We start from the raw sequence: 23,592 nt of genomic DNA, 5'->3' as shown, positions 1-23,592 counted from the left end.
CCCCTGCACACAACACTACCTAAGGGGTGGGCAAAACACCTAAGCCACCCCTCCAGCCTGACTGCTGGACACACCCCTACCCTCACCCCATGTAAGGAACAAGCTTGCCCTCAAGGCAGGGAGCCAGCAAACAAGGGAAACTGTTGCTTGTTCTCCGCTGCCCCCTGCTGCAGCAGGGGCCCCAATAAAGCCTTGACTGCATGTCTTGTCTGGCCTCTAGTCAATTTCTATTGATTGGGGAAGGCCAAGACCTTCTACCTTGTACCTCTGTACCTTCTGCCAAGTCTTTGTACCTTGTCCACACTTCCCCTGTTGAATTGCTCACACTACCTGGTTGATGACACCGGTACATTACAGCTAAATACTGAGTTAGGGTTCTTCCGTTGCAAGCAGCAAACTCCAACTCTGATGAACTTAAGCCAAAAAGGATGAAAGGGAAGGATAGTATGTGTGTGTTTAGGACATGACAGGGCTCTAGAATTGAAGGAATAGCTGAAGGGGCAGGAACAAAGGCACCTCCCAGGATCTAGGGAGAGGAACTAATAACAGTTGCATCCAGGCCCTAACAATGGTTGAAATCGGCACTAACTGTTTTCCATTCCTGTGTCCTTCTGAGGAGGATTCAAAGTGAGAGAGTCTATTTGGTGAGTTTGGGGGAAAACGGCACTACACGGAACAGTGCCTCAGAATCACCCATAGTGGGAGATAGGTAACTCAGAAAAGGGCTTTTACTGAAAGAAATGGAAATGGCTGGGGAGTAATCACCTCCTTCCTTCTTCTTTTATGCCATCATGCCTCTGCCTGAGTTTCTGCCTGGACTTGGAATGCCCCTTTGACCTGGAATGCCCCTAGCTAGCCAGACCACCCGATGAACTCCTATTTTCCCCTCAAAACACAGAAAAAATAACCCACTTCTGTGAAGCCAGGCAGAGGAAATCACCTTGTACTGTCTTAGTACCTTGTTCACACTTCCCTTGTTCAATTGCTCACACTACGTTGTGATGATTTGTACCTGTATGGCTCTCTCCTATTAGACTATAATTTCCTGGAGGGCAAGAAGAATGTCTTTTCAACTCTGTTGCCTCTGTGCCTAGGACAGTACCTGTCATAAAATAAGTATTCAACAAAAGCTTGCTGAAATAAATGCAAATAATAAACCACTTCTATATTAAAAAATACTTGAAACAAAATTAAACAACTTTGAGGAAGCACAAGGAAAATCCTATACAGACCCAAAATAATTTGACTGTTACCTTTGCAAACCTGCGTGATGTTTGAGAAAGCCTGGCAATGTCTTCAAGATCCAGATAAGAAAGGATATTCAGGAGCAAATCGTCTGAGAGCCATTCAAGGAAGTCAACTTTACCTTCGCATAAATTGGAGACATAGTCTAATATTCTTGCACCAAATATTAAGGCAACTTGAACTGTAATTCAAAGAAGCCAACAAAACAACACAGTTATCATTTGCAGTCACAGAAAAGCTATGATCATTATCAGTGAGACAAGCTTTGGGGCATTTTTCCCCCCCGAGAGTGATGTTAGATTTTGCTGAGTCATTCCTGCTTTCACCAAGCTGCCTTTGGGACCAATGGCATGTATTTACAAGGCATGTATTTCCAACAGCTGTCCTTGCCCTGAGATCACAATCTGTTAGGTATACTCACTGTTTAACACAGTGATGGACTGCGTCAAATTCCAGTCCAGACAACTGACTTAACTAGTCTCAGTGTCATCCTCATCTTCAACCTCCCAACCTCCATGACTGGGCAAAGATGCTGGTCCATGTCATTTTTTTTCTACCCCCCTCCCTTCCCCCAATTGGTGTGTATTATTAATATCTCCTGATTTTAATTGACTTTTGTTATCTTATTGTTATACATTGTTTCTCTATGAAACTTGCTTCCTTCTTCTTGACCTTCTTTCATTCCCATCTTTACATAATTTTTTAAAAAATAGAGGCATATTTCGTGAAAATTGTGTCAACTTTTGCCTATTGTTTTTCCTATCTTTTCAGTTATTTCCAAAATAGGAAATAGTTCACAAAGAATCAACCAACACTATGATCTACCCAAACGTGTTTAATGTAGGAGAAAACAGGGTTGGGTTTTTGTTTGTTTTTTTTTTTACCCCAGCTCTCTGAATAACTAAGAAATGGCTAATAAATAATAAAACATGTTTGGAAGGATACATATTCAGATTATAACAGTGATTAAATCCAGGTGGTAGTTTTTACTTTCTTCCTTTTGCTTATCTGTATTTTGTAATCTTTCTGTAATATATCACCATGTAATTTTTTAAAAACTAGGGATGAAAGGAAGGAAAGAAAGAAGGGAGGAAGGCTCCCTCTTTTTATGAGAAAGGAAAATGGGGTTATAATGGAGTATGCATGTGGATTCCAGTGGTCCCAAAGCTGGGGACTTTCTTAGTCTCTTCAAGCTCATTTTTCCACTTCTGCCTCTGAAAGCACCACTATATATAGCTTTTCCAGAGAACTTCTCTTAGAACGGAGAGAGTGCACTCTCTACAGCGAACTAACTGTTCAAGATTTGGGCACCACCTTCCTTCCCAACCTGGAACACTCCTTCTAGGGCAAGTGGAATGGAGCTGTCAAGAATACCCAGCTCCCTGCAGAAGCAGGCAGATCGGTGATCCTAAGGGTAGATGGATCTCCAATCTCAAAATGGATGTAAGGTGTGGGCTATGTTTATGTAAAAGCTCTGATTGTGCTAACTTGGAAGAGCTGGCCATATAAGATTTCTCTCCAAAACTCGTTAGTCCAGCTTTCTAGAGGCATTAAGGGTTTTATTTGCTTCTAAATTCCAAGTGCTTCCAATTCAAAGCATTTCTAAAGTCCAAAGGCTTTCTTGGGGGGGAAAATAACGCTTCAAAAACTCGACCTAAAAGGGTTAGATATTATGAAGAACCCTTGACTCACCAGCAGGATAAGAAGAAAAAGCAGCGCTTGTTTATTGGAAAAACAAAACAAAACAAAACCCTTAGTACAATAAAATTTCCTTAAAATAATTGTAGATGTTTCAAACATTTTAAAATTCCAGGAAAGCATACTCAAAGCATGTTCAGATGTACTTTAGAAAGTCCCTGGCAGTCCAGTTAGGACTCTGTGCTTTCACTGCTGAGGGCCCAGGTTCAACCCCTGGCTGGGGAACTAAGATCCCATAGGCCGTGCAGACAAAAAAAAAGAAAAAAAAAAAAGTCTCTACCAATAAAGTCTTTTAAATGTTAAATTTAAAATTATAAAAGGACACATATACCTAAGTATATAACATGATAGTTTCAAAGTGTATAGGTATTGGGGTCCTTAGAAAAAATTTTTTTTGCTTGTTTGTGTTTTTTATGTAACCAACATCTACATCCCAGACCAGGGATGGAACCCAGGGCCCCAGCAGTGAGAGCCCCAAGTCCTAACCGCTGGACCACCAGGGAATTCCCACATCTGTTTCTTTTAAAATAAGGAAAACAGGCACTTCCCTGGTGGCACAGTGGTTAAGAATCCACCTGCCAATGCAGGAGACACGGGTTCGATCGCTGGTCTGCGAGGATCCTGCATTCTGCGGAGTGGCTGAGCCCCTGCGCCACAACTACTGAGCCTGCGCCTACAGCCTGTGCTCTGCAGCAGGAGAGGCCACTGCAATGAGAGGTACCCGCACCTCGGGGAAGAGTGGCCCCCGCTCGCCACAACTAGAAAGGGCCCACGTGCAGCAACGAAGACTCAAAGCAGCCAAAAATAAGTTAAACAAATAAATAAATAAATAAAATAAGGAAAACAGTGTTAAAACAAACTCCATTTTGAAAAGTAAAATCAGCTCTTTTGTGTTGGATTATGTGGCAGCCAGCCTCCAAGAGAGCTCCTGATTCTCTACTCTTGGATTCATGCCCCTGTGTGTTCCCAGCCCACACTGAATTAGGGCTGACCTGTGTAACCAATAGGATATTGCAAAAATACCCCAGGACTAGGTCACAAAAGACTTTGGGGCTTCTGGCTTGGATCACTCATCTGGGAGAAGCCAACTGCCATGTCCTAACACTACTCTGCAGCACCATGGAGAGGTCCATGGGGAAGGAAATTGAATCAGCCAGGTGTGTGAGCCATCATGGAACTGGATTCTCCAGCTCCAACCAAGCCTTCAGATGACCGGGGTCCCAGGCAACATCATGAGACACCTTGGATCAGAACAGCTGGGGTAAGCTGCTCCCAAATTCCTGACCCAACTCTCTGAGTTAATAAACATTTATTATTGTTTTAAGCCATTGGGTCTGGGGGTAATTTGTTACACAACGATAGACAATAAAGATTTAGGTACCTGCAAGTGTTGTGGTACCACGGTGGAAACCCAGAATGTGGGAATGGTATTGAAATTGGAAAGGACGTGGAGATTTGAATGAGCTTGAGGAGAGTGTTAGTGAAAGTCTGAGAAGCCTTCACTAAGTAAATAATATCTGTTAATAAAAGCCTGATGGATTCTGATGAGGCTTTACATGTGAGGGCTTAAAGAAAAGTGAGGAAAATATTATTAAAAAACTGGAGAAAGGTGGAAGAAAACTGGAGGAAAGGGAATCCTTGCTATGTAGTGGCAGAAAGTTTAGCAATATTATTGCCTGCTGTAATACGGAAAGTAGGAAATATTCCTGGTGGGTGTGTGACTTGGCTAAGAAGATTTCCAAGCAGAGGGTTGTTGAACATGTGGCCTGATTTCTTCTTGCTGCTTAAAGTAAAAATGTGAGCAGAATGGGATAAGCTGAAGGAAGTTCTCTCAAAAAGGAGCCAGGATTTGCTGGTTTTGAACCTTCTCTGCCTCCTCAGATGGCAAGCAACGCTAAAGTTAAGAAATGACTCCCAGGCAAAGATCAAATCCAGAGCAGTGTCAAGAAAACATGGTATAAAGATGATGCTGAGAGTGTGGCTGGAAAACGCTTTGTCAAGAACCATTCAGTGATACTGTAGCGCTTCCAAGCAGCTTAAGGGCATGGTCACTCGGGAGTCAAGGACAGAAACCCAAAGTAAAGAAGGGCTTATCGCAACAAGATGTGTAGGTGTGGTTTTGCCTAATGGAGTGAACCCCAATAAGAATAATAGACAACACATAAAGTTTTTAAGAGAATTATATCAGCGGGAACACTGACTGCCAGCTTGAACTGAAAGGGTTCAGAGGTAGTACAAAAGGAAAAGATGACTCTGGACCCCCAAACTCCTACAGGCGGGAGGTAGGCTGAGAAAACTACACCTGCAAGCATGGGCTCCCTTTTGCCAAAAATGAAAGATGAATCAGATGATGCAATCCAGAGTCCAGAGGGGAAGCCAAAAGCCATAAAGAGTCTAGTGATAGGTTTTGAGCTCTAATCAAGAACTAATAACCTGTGCCCTGCTGGATTTCAGAATTTCTATGGACCAATGATTCCCATGGAGCTATCATTTCCCCACTGTTTCAAGAGCATTGTATATAGTGATTCTCTCATGCCTGTCCCATGGTGATATGTTGGGGGAGAGGGGACAGAAAACCTGTCACTGGCTTCAGATCTAAAGGAACCATCCTTGAGGAGCTGTACTTAAGGCGTTACACCTGAGGAGCCCTGGCCACATATGGACCCAATTTACATGATGAGATCCTGAAATACTTAAAGATATACTTCAGGAAGAAAGAAATTTGCCCAGAAGGAAAGACTAGAATTTCAGAAGCAATGAAGATGAAAGAAATGGTAGTAAACATAGGCAAATATAAACAACTACTACTGTATAAAACACGTTTTAAATAACAAACTTTAGAGGAGGTGTCAAAACAAGGCAAATCAAAACAGCAGTCAAGGAGCTTCCCTGGTGGCGCAGTGGTTGAGAGTCCGCCTGCCGATGCAGGGGACACGGGTTCGTGCCCCGGTCCGGGAAGATCCCACGTGCCGCGGAGCGGCTGGGCCCGTGAGCCATGGCCGCTGAGCCTGCGCGACCGGAGCCTGTGCTCCTCAACGGGAGAGGCCACAACAGTGAGAGGCCTGCATACCGCAAAAAAAAACAAAAAAAACTATCCTATAAATGGTGCTGGGAATATTGACAGACCATACAGGAAAAGAAATTATAACATTTCATCTCATCATAACCAAAAACAAACTTGAGAATAAGTTAAAGACCAAATATGACAAACAAGCCATAAAATATTTAGAATTAAAAACATAGGAGTACCTCCTTATAAAATCAGGGTAGGGAAAGATTTCTTAAACAAAACACAAAAGTACAAGCCATATATTAAAAGACTGACAAATTTGAATGCCATTAAAATTGTAAACTTCTATATGGGTAAAAACTCATAAACAAGGTAAAAAGATAAACCCAAAACTTGGTGAAATATCTGTAGCACATATAACCAAACCAAGGAATTGGTACTCAAAATAAGAAAAAGTTTCTACAATCAACACAAAGAAGGTAAACAACCAAATACAAGAAATAGACAAAGAAGATGAATGAGCAATTCTCAGAAGGAAATTGGGCAATAAATATAAGAAAGGGTATTCGACCTCATTACTAATCAGGGAATTTACATACCCAGTTTGATCTTTGATTACAGTAAATGTTGGTGAGAATGTGGGAAAATAGCATCTCCCTCATAAAATGCCAATGGGAATATAAATTGATTTAACTCATTTGGAGAGCAGACTGTCAATACCTAGTAAACTTGAAGAGGCACATATCCTACAACTCAACAAACACCGCTACATGCCTGACTTAGAGAAATGCTCACACATTGCACAAGGATAAGTGAAGATTTATTGTTGCAAAAAAGTGGAAACCACCTAACTACCCTCAGTAAGGGAGATGATTGAACTATGGTTTGTAATCTAAAATACCATAAGCCATTGAAATGAATGAACTAGATATACATATATCAACATGGATAAATTTCAAAAACAGTGTTCAATGATAAAACGAACTTGAAAAACAATACAGTATACCATTTATGTAAAACTTTAAATATATAAAAGTAATATATATTATTATTTTTGGGGGGGGAACATCTGTGTTTATTTGAGGCACGGAAGCAGCAGCAGGGCTCCAGTGTGGCGGTGGAGGGAGGGGGCCTGAGAGCAGCTGCATTTCGGGCTGGGAGCAGATTTCTGGGTCAGCAGCCTAGACCTGGGGAGAGTGGAAGGCCTGTCTTCCAAAAGGCGGCCCTTGAAGTGAGTGAAATGTGGTGTGCAGAGATGCCAGGGGAAAGGGGATCTGTGCTGGCACTTGGGGCTCTGGGGGCTACAGATGATGGACTCCTGACGCTTACTCCCATCCTCTCCCCCTGACACAGGCCAAGACCTGGCCACACACTCACCCATGCCCAGCAGGGCACACGGACCACACAGCACATCTTCTGCACCTGCGGGCGGACAGGGCCTGGACAGGGTCAGGCCTGGGACCAGGTGCCCCTCCCAGCATGTCCCTAGGACACGGTTCTGACTCTGGGACCCTCGGGCTCTGTTCCCAGGTTCCCCCTGGAAGGCTGACCGGGAAGTAAGGGTAGCTGGCAGGTGTGTGGGTGCAGGGGGTAGGTCTGCCTAGGGGGACCCAGGGCCTAGAGGGTGGGATCAGCAGGGTGAGGAATCAGAGGAGGAGGCTTCGAGATCCTCTTGGGTCTGGGAGGGGCTGGGCCTTCCTTCCTTCCTGAGCTTTGGGAGTCTGGGCCGGGCACAGGGTCCCGGCGGTCAGAGGCCAAATCGCAGCAGAGCCGACAGCAGGCTGAGCGGGCGCCCGAGGCCCAGCACAGTGGCGCCGGCCCGCCGCCCACTGTCGGCACATTGACGTTGCACAGGAAGCTCTGGCAGCAGTGGGTGCCCACGTTCGCCACGCCGACACTGACGCTCGGGATGGGGCAGCCCTTGTTCAGGATATAGCCAAAGTCCACCACATTCCCGATGCCGGCGGATGCAGAGATAGTCACACGGTAGCTGTCCATATCGGAGTGGACGGTGGGCTTCAGGCAGTACCAGCTGCTGTTCTTATTCACGCGAGGGAAGCACACCAGGGAGTGGGCTCGCTCCACACCCAGGAGGGCAGCCAGCAGGACCGGCAGGAAGACCTTCATTCAGGAGGGGACTGGCTTCCCGCCTGGGGTCTCACGAAGCCGAAGAAGTCGGCCCTGCTCACCGGCGGACACAGGTCCCCGGCCCGGCCGTGCAGTCAAGCCCCCCGAGCCCAAGTGCGGCCTGCACTCCCCAGTATATATTATTTGTGTATTTGAGACTCTGTAAAATAAAATATGCTTGGCAATGATACCAATTTCAGAACAGTTAGTAGAAGGGAATAGAGGAAAAATAGGTGAGGGGCAGAAATTTGAGTATATATTGTATGTAATTTTTAAATGCTTTTAAAAGACATTAAGTAAATATGGTGCTCACTTCAACAGCATGTATATGAAAACTGGGATAATAAAGAGAAGATTCTTATGGCCCTGAGAAAGGATGACAAATATTAAAACAATTCAAAAAAATTAAAACCATTCAGAGTAGATTTTCTGATCACAAGCAATTAAGCTAGACATCAAGAAAAAATATATAACCAAAAAATTCCCAGCTACTTGGAACTCAAGTAAAATGTTTCTAAATAATCTATGGAACAGAGAAGAAATAAAAAAGTAACTTAGAAAATATTTTAAACTGAATGAGAATAAAGACGCAACCTATCAAAACTTATCTAATGTAGCTACAGTAGCACTTATGGGAAATGTAGTGGAAAAAATAGCTGAAAACAATAAGCTTTCATCTCAAGCAGCTAAGAAAAGAACAACGAATCAGACCTAAGAAAAGCAGGAAGAAGGAAATAATATAGGTATGAACACAAACCAATAATAAAAACAGAGAAAATAAACAGAGCTAAAATATAGTTCTTTCAAAAACTAAATAAAAAATAAACCCCTAACAAGATTGATCAAGAAAGGAAAGCACAAATTACCATTATCAACACCAACATATTTTATAATTTGAATACAATGAAGTAAACGTGACAAATTTTAAAATCTTATGTTAGTGGTGTTGGGTATCTATAATATTACCTTCTGTTCTTTTATGTGGGTTTAAGATACTTCTGAATTTAAAAACTTTTAAAGGGAAAGGTATAGAACATAATGTATAAGATTCTTCTTTTTGTGTTAACATATTTTGTATATATGCATAGACCATTTCTCAAAGGATATATATGAAAGTATTAATGAGGGTTGTCATGGGAATGGGAACATGGGATCAGAAGGAAACTTGTTTTTATCCTATACCTATCTTTTTTTTTTTCATTTCTAATTTTATTGATTTGAGTCCTCTCCCTCTTTTTCTTGATGAGTCTGGCTAATGGTTTATCAATTGTGTTTATCTTCTCAAAAACCAGCTTTTAGTTTTATTGATCTTTGTTATTGTTTTCTTTGTTTCTATTTCATTTATTTCTGCTCTGATTTTATGATTTCTTTCCTTCTACTAACTTTGGGCTTTGTTTGTTCTTCTTTCTCTAGTTCCTTTAGGTGTAAGGTTAGATTGTTTATTTGAGATCTTTCTTGTTTCTCTTTTTTTGTGTGTGTGTGCTAGGCGGGCCTCTCACTGTTGTGGCCTCTCCCGTTGCAGAGCACAGGCTCCGGACATGCAGGCTCAGCGGCCACGGCTCACGAGCCCAGCCGCTCCATAGCATGTGGGATCTTCCCGGACCGGGGCACAAACCCGTGTCCCCTGCATCGGCAGGCGGACTCTCAACCACTGCGCCACTAGGGAAGCCCTCTTGTTTCTTGAGGTAGGCTTATATTGCTATAAAATTCCCTCTCAGAATTGCTTTTGCTGCATCCCATAGGTTTTGGATCATCATCTTTTCGTTGTCATTTGTCTCTAGGTATTGTTTGATTTCCTCTTTGATTTCTTCAGTGATCTCTTGGTTATTTAGTAACATATTGTTTAGCCTCCATGTGTTTGTGTTTTTTACGTTTTTTTCCCTGTAATTGATTTCTAACCTCAAAGCGTTGTGGTCAGAAAAGATGCTTGATATGATTTCAATTTTCTTAAATTTATTGAGGTTTGATTTGTGACCCAAGATGTGATCTATCCTGGAGAATGTTCCGTATGCACTTGAGAAGAAAGTGTAATCTGCTGTTTTGGGATGGAATGTCCTATAAATATCAATTAAATCTATCTGGTCTATTGTGTTATTTAAAGCTTGTGTTACCTTATTAATTTTCTGTTTGGATGATGTGTCCATTGGTGTAAGTGAGGTGTTAAAGTCCCCCACTATTACTGTGTTACTGTCAATTCCCTCTTTTATAGCTGTTAGCAGTTGCCTTATGTATTGAGGTGCTCCTATGTTGGGTGCATATATAATTGTTATATTTTCTTGGACTGATTCCTTGATCATTATGTAGTGTCCTTCCTTGTTCCTTGTAACATTCTTTATTTTAAAGTCTATTTTATCTGATATGAGTATTGCTACTCCAGCTTTCTTTTGATTTCCATTTGCATGGAATATCTTTTTCCATCCCCTCACTTTCAGTCTGTATGTGTCCCTAGGTCTGAAGTGGATCTCTTGTAGACAGCATATAGATGGGTCTTGTTTTTGTATCCATCGAGCAAGCCTGTGTCTTTTGGCTGGAGCATTTAATCCATTCACGTTGAAGGTAATTATCCATATTTATGTTCCTATTAACATTGTCTTAATTGTTATGGGGTTGTTTTTGTAGGTCCTTTCCTTCTCTTGTGTTTCCCACTTAGAGAAGTTCCTTTAGCACTTGTTGTAGAGCTGGTTTGGTGGTGCTGAATTCTGTTAGCTTTTGCTTGTCTGTAAACCTTTTGATTTCACCATTGAATCTGAAGGAGATCCTTGCCAGGTAGAGTAATCTTGGTTGTAGGTTCTTCCCTTTCATCACTCTAAATATATCATGCCACTCCCTTCTGGCTTGTAGAGTTTCTGCTGAGAAATCAGCTGTTAACCTTATGAGAGTTCCCTTGTATGTTATTTGTCATTTTTCCCTTTTTGCTTTCAATAATTTTTCTTTGCCTTTAATTTTTGTCAGTTTGATTACTATGTGTCTTGACATGTTTCTCCTTGGGTTTATGCTGCCTGGGACTCTCTGCATTTCCTGGACTTGGGTGGCTATTTCCTTTCCCATGTCAGGGAAGTTTTTGACTATAATCTCTTCAAATATTTTCTTGGGTCCTTTCTCTCTCTCTTCTCCTTCTGGGACCCCTCTAATGCAAATGTTGTTGCATTTAATGTTGTCCCAGAAGTCTCTTAGGCTGTCTTCATTTCTCTTCATTCTTTTTTTTCTTTTTTTATCCTGTTCGGCGGCAGTGAATTCCACCATTCTGTCTTCCAGGTCACTTATCCGTTCTTCTGCCTCGGTTATTCTGCTATTGATTCCTTCTAGTGTATTTTTCATTTCAGTTATTGTATTGTTCATCTCTGTGTGTTTGTTCTTTAATTCTTCTAGGTGATTGTTCTTTAATTCTTCTGGTCTTTGTTAAACATTTCTTGCATCTTCTTGATCTTTGCCTCCATTCTTTTTCCTAGGTCCTGGATCATCTTCACTATCATTATTCTGAATTCTTTTTCTGGAAGGTTTCCTATCTCCACTTCATTTAGTTGTTTTTCTGGGGTTTTATCTTGTTCCTTCATCTGGTACACAGCCCTCTGCCTTTTCATCTTGTCTTTCTGTGAATGTGGTTTTTGCTCCACAGGCTGCAGGATTTTAGTTCTTTTTGCTTCTGCTGTCTGCCCTCTGGTGGTCTATACCTATCCTTTTTAAACTGATTCATCTTTTATTTTACTACATGCATTTATTTGTGGGTTTTTTTTTCATATCTCAAAAGTTAATAAAAAAATGATAAAATATGAGAGCCTTACTTAGATCTGTCTTCCCTGCTCTGTAGCCCAGAGCAGGCTCCCATGCTTCTGCCCCCTGCCACCTAACCCTCCACCTATAGAACCCGACCCCAGGTCTCTAGAAATTCTAGAGATTCAGGCTGAAGACAAAGAGCAGCTGGTTAGGGAGAGCAAAGAGAAGAAGAAGAATAGACTAAGAGATGGTAGCTAAGCATGAGAAAATGAAATCCCAGGTCAAAGGTTGAGATATGGGCCTCAAGAAAGGATCTAGAGAAAATGGATTATGGATCCATGGCATGCAGCCAGCCAAATTTGGGAGGAAGGTAAGGACCATTCTTTCCCACTTTCTGATTCCTGGCATACCAATATTCCTAGGATCTATAACTCAGGCCAATATTTCAGGATATTAGTATTTATTAATGATATCAATTTTCCATTATAGTCCCCATTTCAAACATTGTCCCATTCTCCCAATAAATCATCTAAACATTCATGGAAATTTCAATTCTTTGACATCTAAACCGTATCTCCCACATTTCCTTTCATATGCAATAGCAGAAACAAAAAAAACTTTGTCATTTGGTTCAGAAAATATGGTTGTTGAGGTCATTTGGTTTTATCACAGAGATTTTTGTGGATTGGCCTATATACCTAACCACCACTTATAACTCATTGAAGATCTAAGCAACCAACTTAAAAATGGACAACAACTTATAAAATGGCTATAAGTTGGAAAACAATTTATTTTTAGGTTGGATTCAACCTCAGTCCATGAGTGAGCGCTTTCAGTTGAGTTTATACGGGCACATTTTTGCCGTAAATTAAATTTTAAAAATATTCCCGATTGCTAATTTTCTGGTTGTTCCAATCGATTTAGCTTAGGGGGGAAATATCTATAGATGTTTTCTCAGATTTTTAAAGGTCTCAGAGAAAAAAATTCAAACTTCATAGACAAATGGGCAAAGAGTATAACCAGGCAAATTACAAAAAGAATATAAATGGCAATTAAACATGATGGGATTTTTACTAGTTTTCAGGAAAATGTTAATTAAACATGATACTATTTTTACCATCAGACTGGAACAGATTAAAAAGAGTAACAATATCTAATTAATGATGGCAAAGGTATAAGAAAACTCCTATATCCTGTTGGATGGTTATATTAACATTCAGTACTTTAATATTTAATACACACTTTTTGGGAGAGCAATTTGTGAGTATAGAGAAGTGACTGGCATCTTATTTAAGTTGTCAGTTACTCAGAATTGAAATATGGTTACATCAAAATATTAATGAAGTCTCATTTTATGAACAAACATGGAAATAATGTAAATCACTCAATTTAAAATTCTTTCAAAAATAGCATAATTATAAAGTTGGCATAATTACAGAGGTCAGATGAGTTGTAGATGGCATTTGTGCTACATCCTTGACAGTGCTACTCAAGCTGGTTAACAGAAATACCATCTTTGTCAAGTTAACCTTGACTTACACAAGGTTTTCAAGAATTCACCCCTCAAATAATATACTCCGTACCTATCAAAATTTATAATGTAAATATCTTTGGACCTAGCAATTCTACAACTAAGAATCTATGCTATTGACGTTCTCACATAATTGTTCAAAGATAAACACGTCCCAGAATGTACCTAAAGGCTTTTGAAAATGCCCATTAAGGACTTCCCTGGTGGTGCAGTGGTCAAGAATCCTCCTGCCAATGCAGGGGACGTGGGTTCAAGCCCTGGTCTGGGAAGATCCCACATGCCGTGGAGCAACTAAGCCTGTGAGCCACAACTACTGAGCCTGCACTCTAGAGTCCGTGAGCCACAACTAATGAGCCCGTGTGCTGCAACTACTGAAGTCTGGGGGCCTAAAGCCCATGCTCCACAACAAGAGAAGCCATCTCAATGAGAAGACTGCGCACCGCAATGAAGAGTAGCCCCCGCTCGCTGCAACTAGAGAAAGCCCGAAAACCAAACACAGCCCCAAAAATTTAAAAAATTAAAAATTTTAAAAAACTTGTAATAGCTAGAATTTACTGAGTTCTTATCATATGCTAGGCAAATTCTAAGCGCTTCATTCAATTAATCTTCATAAGGACCCTATGAGGTAGATGCTATTATTATTTCCATTATCGACCATTGAGGAAACTGAGATCCAAACTGATTAAATAATTTGCCCAGGGACTTGCCTGGTGGTACAGTGGTAAAGAATCCCCCTTCCAATGCAGGGGACTCAGGTTCAATCCCTGGTCAGGGAACTAAGATCCCACATGCGTGGGGCAACTAAACCCACGCACCACAACTACTGAGCTTGCACACCTCAATGAGAGAGCCGCGTGCTGCAAACTACAGAGCCCATGCACCCTGGAGCCTGCGCACCACAACTAGAGAGAGAAAAAAATCTGCACGCCACAACTAGAGAGAAGCCCGCACACTGCAGTGAAAAGCCCTCACTGCAGTGAAAGATTCCACATGCCTCGATGAAGACCCTGCGTGCCACAACGAAGACCCGACACAGCCAAGAAAATAAAGAAATAAATAAATAATTTGCCCTATGTTACATACCTAGTGGATTTGGAGCCAGAGTTTGAACAGAGGTAGTCTGTATTAAGCAACACCCTTAATTGCCACGCTAACAGTTCTCTATACTTTGTAGTGTAGGGATGACTTTTAAAATAATAAATATATGATTTTTGTCTTTTAAAAATACAAATCTGGGACTTCCCTGGAGGTCCGGTGGTTAAGACTCCGCGCTTCCAATGCAGGGGGCACAGGTTTGATCCCTGGTCGGGGAACCAAGATCCCACATGCTGTGCTGCATGGCCAAAAAAAAAAAAAAAAACCAACAAGAAAAATCAAATCTAGAAGAAAGACCAGCAATGTTTCTGATTTTATAATTTAGGTTGTTGTGACATATATCATCGTGGTAGGAAGAATAATGCTGCCATTCCTCCCCAACCCCTTCAGATGTCCTACATCCTAATCTCCAGAACCTGTGACCTTACATGGCAAAAGGGACTTTGCAGATGTGATTAAAGATCTTGAGATAGCGAGATAACCCTGGATGAACTGGGTGAGCCCAATGTAATCATAAGGGTTCTTAGAAGGAGAAAAGGGAGGCAGAAGGGACCCGGAAGCAGTGTCAGGATGAGAAAGACTGGACTGCCCATTGCTGGCTTTGAAGATGAAGGCAGAGACCATGAGCCAAGGAATAGGCAGCCTTTAGAACCTGGAAAAGGCAAGGGAATGGACCCTCCCCTAGAGCCCTCAGAGGGAACACAGTCCTACCAACACTTTGATCTTAGCCCAGTGACACTTCGGCACTCCAAAAATGTAAGATGATACTTTTTTATCATTTAAGCCACTAAATTTGTGGTAATTTGTTACACCAGCAATAGGAAACCAATATATTCATTAATTATTAACTTAATAAAGATACACTCTGATTACAGATTATAGGACTTCTGCTACCTGGAAAGTACAAATTTAGTTATCGGCTGAATTGTGCCCTCCTCACTTCCCCCAGATTCCTATATTTAAGTCCTAAACCCCAGTACCTTTGCCTGTGACTCTACTGGGAGATGGGCCTTTAAAGAGGTAACTAGGAAGGGTATTTGAAAGACTAATGGAAACACTAAAAAAATAAATAAATAATTTAAAAATACAGGTAATTAGGTTAAATTAGGTCATATAGGTGGGTTCTAATCCAATCTGACTAGTACTCTTTAAAAATATATATATTTATTTATTTGGCTGTGCCTGGTCTTAGTTGTGGCAATGCAAACTCTCAGTTGTGGCATGTGGGATCTAGTTCCCTTACCAAGGATGGAACCCGGGGCCCCTGCACTGTGAGTGTACAGTCTTAGCTGCTGGACCACCAGGGAAGTCCCATGACTAGTATTCTTATGAGAAGAAGACATTCGGACACACAGAGAGACCCCAGCGAGGGGCGTGCACACAGAGGAACACAGTTGAGATTCTGGTTTTGCTGAAGGATTGGATCGAACCTGTAAGAGAAAGAAAGGAACCAAGGATAACTCCAGGATTGGGGGCCTTATGTTGGCAGAGGGAGGATCAGGAGCTATTTCTGGACACGTTACCTTGAGAGCCTATTAGATACGCTAGTGGAGACATCCAGGGGGCAGCTAGATAAATATCTGAGTGTGGAGTTCCGGGGAGAGGTGCAGGCTGGAGATACCAACTTGGGACTCATCCCCTCGTGGGCAGCATTTAAAGCCAGAGACTGGATCCGATCCCCCGGGGGGTAAGTACAGAGGACCCAGCAAGGAGACCAAGAAGACGCCAGTGAGGCAGGAGGAGGACCAAGACCCAGGTGCTCCCGGAAGCCAGGGAAGAAAACGTCACCCCTGAACTAGTGCTGCTGAGAGGCCAAGGAAGCAAGAGAACACGGTTCTCGTCCTCTGTCAGGACTGACACCAAGGCTGACCCAGATTTCTAGAAACGTGCCGCTGGTGTTTAGGATGTTAGAGCAAGAGAAGACTTTGGATGAAAAGACTTTGGGGGGATCTTGGGAATATGATAAGGAGGGGGTGGGGCGAAATAAATCCAAACATCCTAAACTTAATAACAGCAAACAACGATTAAGAGCTGATTCTGTACTGTGCGCCTTTCTAAATACCTTTCACGTGTCAGGTCATGGAAAGCTCAAAGCGACCACATCAAGTAAGCATTTGACCCTCAGATAGGAGGAGGAAATGGGCTCACGGAGGGGGTCACAGAACCCGGCAGAGGCAGCAGAGATTCTAACCTGGCCGCTGACCCCTGAGCCCCGCTCTGTGCCACAGCGCACCCCTCTTCTGGGCTTTCTGAGGGATTCCCTAAGAACTGAGGGGGGAGAGAAGGAAGAACAACAGTGTTGGTTGGAGTTTTTCCCTCTGCCAAGACTCCAGTGCTGAAGGAAGGCTACAAAGTGAGACGCAGATGCCTTTGAACTTGCCAGACCAAATTTAATTTGGTATCTCTGTGCTGTTCCTGGCGCGAGACTGCAGCTCTCAAAACTGCCATTTTAAAAGCCTGTTTGGGTGTATTCCTCCACTGAATTCCTCAACTCTCCTCTCTCCATGCGGGTGGGGAGCCAGCAGGAAGCCAGGTCTCTGTCAGACTCATAAATTCCCGCCTTCTTGTTTATTCTTCCGGGATCAGGAAATCCACAAGTGGTCATCCTGAAGCTGATGTTGCCCCACCCTCACCGCCAGTGTTTTATTAGGGGGCAAGGGTGTCAGAGACGCAAGAGATAGGTGTTTGGCCCTTAAGCTTCTACTCAAGAGAAGATCACGTCCCATCTCTCTGGCCCAAACCCACATCTCCAGGTTTTTGTCGAAGTCAATCGGAAAAATCCCGTGGTCTGTCAACAAATATTCAGCACTCCCTAGACATATAGCTCTGGATTAGGTACCGTTGTGCTTAGAAAATAAAATGGAACCTAACTTGAAAAAGAAATGTGTTTTACAGAAGTTTACTTTATAGCTATCTGGGCAGAAACCTGTCTATCCCACAATTAAATAAGTAAGGCCTGCCTAGACTGATTTTTTTTTTTTTTTTTTTTTTGCGGTACGTGGGACCAGACCACGTGGGACCGCGGCTCCCGGACCGGGGCACGAACCCCTGTCCCCTGCATCGGCAGGCGGACTCTCAACCACTGTGCCACCAGGGAAGCCCTAGACTGATATTTATTCAATGAAAAGTGGGCAGTCTTTCTTCAACATGGTTCTTTTCAAGCCAATAATGAATTTTATAAATACTTTCTATAAAGAAGTTAACAAAATGTGTATAGTATCAAAACCTGAGTGCAATCAATCCAGATGTTTAACTATTTAAGGAAGCAAAACCAAACCAAACCTACTCTCTCTCTTAAAAAACAACCATTACATGCTATAGTGTTAAATAACAGAAAGTCTTTAACAACGCTGATTATCAAAGATCCACCCAGAACGTGCCTTTTAAAAGTAAGATTTTGGACTTCCCTGGAGGCGCAGTGGTTGAGAATCCGCCTGCCAATGCAAGGGACACGGGTTTGAGTCCTGGTCCAGGAAGAGACCACATGCCGTGGAGCAACTAAGCCCATGCGCCACAACTACTGAGCCTGCACTCTAGAGTCCGTGAGCCACAACTACTCAGCCCGCGTGCCACAACTACTGAAGCCCGCGTGCCTAGAGCCTGTGCTCTGCAACGAGAAGCCACCACAATGAGAAGCCCACGTGCCACAATGAAGAGTAGCCCCTGCTCGCCACAACTAGAGAAAGCCCGCACACAGCAATGAAGACCCAATGCAGCCAAAAATAAATAAATTTATTTATTTTTTAAATAAATAAATTTATTTATTTTAAAAATAAATAAATTTATTTATTTTAAAAATAAATAAATTTATTTATTTTAAAAATAAATAAAAAATAAAAGTAAGATTTTGGGAGGACTTCCCTGGTGGTCCAGTGGTTAAGAATCCACCTTCCAATGCAGGGGATGCGGGTTCGATGCCTGATCGGGGAACTAAGATCTCACATGCTGCGGGGCAACTAAGCCCACATGCCGCAACTATTGAGCCCACGCACCACAACTAGAGAGAAGTCTGCACACTGCAGTGAAAGATCCCATGTGCCGCAACTAAGACCCAACGCAGCCAAAAGTAAATAAATAAATATTTTTTAAAAACAAACAAAAAATAAATAAATGAAATTAAAATAAGATTTTTTTGTTTTCTATTCTCAATGCTTAGGCCTGGCAATGTCAGTAGTTAGCTGTGGGACCTGGGAAAGTCACATCCATTCTGAATCTCATTTGAGAAAAAGCAATAATACTATTTATTACACAAAAAATATTATAATAACAAATTGAGAACATGGATATGAAAGTGCTTGATATTATATTAATATCATTGTTAATTACTCCTAGTAAAATAAGGATCTCTAAAGTGCCTTCTAGCTTTAAAAGTTTATTATTAAGGAATAATTATTGAAGAGTTTAAAGAGATTCCTTTCAGAGACACATACTGAAATAGTTTAGGATGAAGTGATGCAACAACTGAGATTCACTTCAAAATAATCCAGTGAGAACAGTAGGTTTGTGTACATTTTTGGCCACATTTTGAGTAGTATTGAACTGGGTTATGGGTACATGGGAGTTTTTTTTAAAAAACATTCTGTCTACACTTTATGTTTGAAATCTTCACATTGAGAAAGAAAAAAACAAAGGGGAAACTGAAGGACAATTTCTATTATTAAGTCCAAATGCTACTCGATTAAGACTGCTTCTCATGCAAACCTTGATATTAAAAGAAATGGTAGAGATTCTAAATGAATGCCAAAATGCATAAGAATTCAAGCAATTGATAATTTGAATATTTTTTTAATTAATTAATTAATTAATTTGGCTGCATTGGGTCTTCGTTGCTAGGCACCCGGGCTTTCTCTAGTTGCAGCGAGTGGGGACTACTCTTTGTTGCGGTGTGCGGGCTTCTCCCTGCGGTGGCTTCTCTTGTTGTGGAGCACGGGCTTCAGTAGTTGTGGCACGCCAGCTCAGTAGTTGTGGCTCGCGGCTTCTAGAGCACAGGCTCGGTAGTTGTGGTGCACAGGCTTAGTTGCTCCACGGCATGTGGGATCTTCCCAGACCAGGGCTCAAACCCATGTCCCGGTCTTTGGCAGGCGGATTCTTAACCACTGTGCCACCAGGGAAGTCTCATAATTTGATTATGTTTTTGAGTAATCTTTTTTTAAACATCTTTATTGGAGTATAATTGCTTTACAGCCATCATTGAATAATCTTTTAACTTATTTTTAACTAAAGGAAACCTGTTTTAATTAAATATTAGGTTAAAAATTTATATTTACTACATGATTTAAGATTATTAATGAAATCTACATGTTAACCTGGAAACTTAAATGCTTAATGATTTTTTCCCAAAAGAAATTTCAGGATATGTTAACGATTTTCTGCCTTTTAAGATCTCAATGTTCTATCATATCTGTTATATCCAATTAAGTACATAATTACATATCATTTCAAATGATGAGATACTGGATACTTCACTGACAAAATCTGTCACTAACTAAAGAGAATTAACAGCAGCAAGTATACATAATATGTTCCCTTCCTTACCCTGAAGATGTGAGTTCTCTAGGAAGGCTTCATGAGTTTCTTTTGTTTCTCCAGGTTTTGTTGATCTATACTCACTCCTCAGAGAGATCTTCCACCATCTAAAGATTACCTGTAATTGAACAGATAGAAAGTGAGATGAACTAAAACTGATTTCAATACCAACAGCTGCGTTTAGGTCTGGGGTTTTAAAACAAATCACCGTCATGGAAGGCACATAAGGCTGTGTGTCCAACAGCAGGTATAACTTCACAAACTGGCGTCACATCAAATTAGAAGTGAGGTCTGTGCATCAGTGAACATTTTCCTTAGAAATTAGCGGCACAAAACCAAAGTGCTGGAAGGAATCTTAAAAATCTATCAAGTCAATTGGTGTTAAATCACCCAGAGCCGAATGGCTAGCTGTTCCTGAGAATAGAGATTCTTTACCTTTGGGAGCCATTTCCAAAAGAATAGCTTAGCTCTCCTCCTCCCTTCCCTGTCTACAGAGCAGAGACGAGGAGTGGATACTTTTCTCGTGGAGAGAGACAGGTACTTGGATAGAGCCAGGAAAAGCACCATCATGCCTTGATTGATGCATCAGAGTGTCATTACCCAGGACACTTCTTGGTAATGGATCTGCTGATAGTGCATTTGACTTTTATGAGCATTTTGGTTTATCAGAAGCAAACCTCATTTCCATGGTTATGTACCGCACTTAGTTTCTATGTTGATTTCATAGCAGTGTCAGCCAAACTCTTCCTGAAGTAGGGCTCCCAGGGAAAAGATGGGTAAGGAGACAGAGAGTGCTGAGAAACTGGTTGGCTTTCTAGTTTTGGTTTCTTCCCTCACTGGCTTTCCCATGTAAGGTTAAAATTAGTTCAGCTCTACCCCAGGCAAAATTGTTAAGTAGGTGAAACTTGCTAAGAGGCCTCCCTTTATTTAGTTTCCTCTCCCCCATCCCCAGCCACCCAACACTCCCTGTGGTCCTCACAGGTCCTGGGTGCACCTCCTTGGGCTACTGCCTTGGGAGCAGAGGGAAAATATATACATGCGTAGGTTACAGAGCTCCATAATCTCAGATTACTGTGGTCTCTGATTCCTTTCAGAAGACCCCTTGGCCTGCCACTTTGTTTTTTCTCAGCATGAGGCTCACCAAAATCATCCTCTTTGGTATCCTTCTGACCCATCTCCATAGAGTTAAGGGTATATCAGTCTACTAGGGCTGCCATAAAAATATATCACAGACTGGCTGGCTTGAACAACAGAAATGTATTCCCTCACAGTTCTGGAGGCTGCAAGTCCAAGATCAAGGTGTTGGCAGGTTTGGTGTCTCCTGAGGCCTCTCTCCTTGGTTGCAGATGCCACCTTCTCACTGTGCCCTCACGTGATCTTTCCTCTGAGCATGTGCATCCCTGGTGTCTCTTCCTCTTCTTATAAGGACACTGGTCATATTGGATTAGGGCCCCACACTGATGACCTCATTTAACCTGAATTAGTTCTTGAAAGGCCCTATGTACAAATACAGTTACATTAAGGGTTAGGGTTTCAACATAAGACTTTAAAGGGGGGAACACAGTTCCATCTATAACCAAAGGGTGTCAGGTATTACAGGAGAAAGAGCATGAATTTTGGACCAAAGACAGACTTGGCTCATTTATTTAATCTCTCTGCACTTCAATTTTCCTTTTCATCTCCTTCTATTAAGTACTATTAAAATTAATATTAAGGGCTTCCCTGGTGGTACAGTGGTTAAGAACCCGCCTGCCAATGCATGGGACACAGGTTCGAGCCCTGATCTGGGAAGATGCCACATGCCGTGGAGCAACTGAGCACACGCGCCACAACAACTGAGCCTGCGCTCTAGAGCCCGCGAGCCACAACTACTGAGCCTGCATGCCACAGCTACTGAAGCCCTCTCACCTAGACCCCATGCTCTGCAACAAGAGAAGCCACTGCAGTGAGAAGCTCACGCACTGCAACGAAGAGTAGCCCGTGCTCACCGCGACTAGAGAAAGCCTGCTTACAGCAACGAAGACCCAATGCAGCCAAAAATTAATTAATTAACATTAAATATTATAAATAATATTCCCTTGCTATTGGATGAAGATTGCCAGGTCATCTGAATCTAATGCTACATTCTTTATACACATAATCTAGAACTTTTAGAACTAGTTGGGGAGTCAGAAATAATTTAGTCCATTTCCTGTGACTCATGTGAGGAAAATATTTCAAACAGGTTAAGTCAGAAGTGATAGGTATCCCTCCCTACAACAACACTACGAGATGTTATGTTACAATTAAATTCTGACATAAGACAGACACCACAGGAGTCCAAAACGTGTTTCTGGAAGCTCGGTGGGGTGCCCCCTCCCATCCACTCTGGCACCCTACGGGAACCTTCTCAGGAAAGTTTCTCTCTGGGACAAGTGCACCTAAATGACCTAATCAGCTACCCCTCTAGCTAGATCAAGCAACTAAGTCGTGGGTTAAGTGGAAAGTTTTGGAATGCTTGGAGTTCTAGACAGGGCGTAACCCAGAAACATTTGGTTATGGAACTTACTTCTTACATTGTTCAAAAAAAAGGCAGACACTTGTACAATCTTACTTGTCAGCTTCATACCTTGCACATCATCGATTTCACCAATTAAAAATTATTTCTGACATTTCTTCTGCTAATTAATTAGCCCTCTGGTACTGATTGAGAAGGCAATATTCAAAGTGCTTGCCGTCATGGCCTCTAGAGGGAGACCCCTAAGGGCACAGACTCAAGTTACCTTGCACACACAGACAAGCATACTACTGGCTCCTCTGAGGTATTTAAGGTAAATGCCTAAGGATATAACACTTGCCTAAGGAAACACGGCTGGCTAAAACCAGAACCCAAGCCTCCTCACTCCTAACTCTTAAACACAGGGTTTGTTCTGAGTCACGAAGCTTTCTTTACGTACAACCTGCATACTACAACTCATCAGACCACCTCTACAGAGCAGTACACAGAAATCTGCGCCTCAGAACCACAACTTAGCCTAGTCGACTCTATTATGTTCTACATACTGTACTTATTAAAACAGAAAAAGATATTAGATATTTTCTAACACTAATTGTCTCTCAAATTTTAAAGATTTTTTTTTTTAAGTGACAAAACCCAATATTGGTGAGGACAAAAAAAAAAAAAGGGAGCCCCTTAATACCCATTGAGAAGAGTGTAAATTGGCTTGGCAATATCTATCAAAAACCTTAGTCATCCATGCTCTTTGACCCAGATATTCTACTCCTAAGGAATTTATCAGAGACGTGTACAACATTTTTTATATAAGAATGTTTGTCATAGGTTAATTATAATAATGAAAAATCAGTGCTGACCTAAGGGTCCAATAGTTGGGACTAGTTAAATAATCATGGTCCATTTAGATGATGGAATACTCTGTGGCCAATAAAACAATTTGTGAATAAATGATTAATAACATAGATTAATGTTAATGATCGTTTGTTAAAAGGCTCAGAAGTGTAATACACCCCTGCTCCAAATATTTAAAGGAAAATATTTATATGTGCAGGGGGAAGGAGCATATTAGCTTGGCAATAAATAAATGCAATTATTTCACATCACCGATACAGCTTGAAGGAAGCTAAAGTGTAGCCCCCAAATATTTGTGAG

General features: G+C 41.7%; 1 protein-coding gene and 1 pseudogene across 1 annotated transcript in view; both read right to left on the bottom strand.

Moving 5' to 3' along the window:
• The window catches only part of FBXO36 (F-box protein 36), a 98,231-nt gene that overhangs the window by 20,170 nt on the left and 54,469 nt on the right, over nt 1–23,592 (bottom strand). The window contains exons 2-3 of the mRNA XM_059053077.2: nt 19,956–20,064; nt 1,254–1,426 (exon numbers count right to left, since the gene is read on the bottom strand). Of these exons, the coding sequence (XP_058909060.1) occupies nt 1,254–1,426; nt 19,956–20,064 (282 nt within the window). The remainder of the gene's footprint in view (nt 1–1,253; nt 1,427–19,955; nt 20,065–23,592) is intronic.
• On the bottom strand, nt 7,701–8,111 carry LOC131750538 (lymphocyte antigen 6E pseudogene; annotated as a pseudogene).

This window comes from Kogia breviceps, chromosome 2, assembly GCF_026419965.1.
Source record: "Kogia breviceps isolate mKogBre1 chromosome 2, mKogBre1 haplotype 1, whole genome shotgun sequence".
Taxonomy (NCBI): Eukaryota; Metazoa; Chordata; class Mammalia; order Artiodactyla; family Physeteridae; genus Kogia; species Kogia breviceps.
This window is presented reverse-complemented; position numbering and strand designations above follow the sequence as displayed.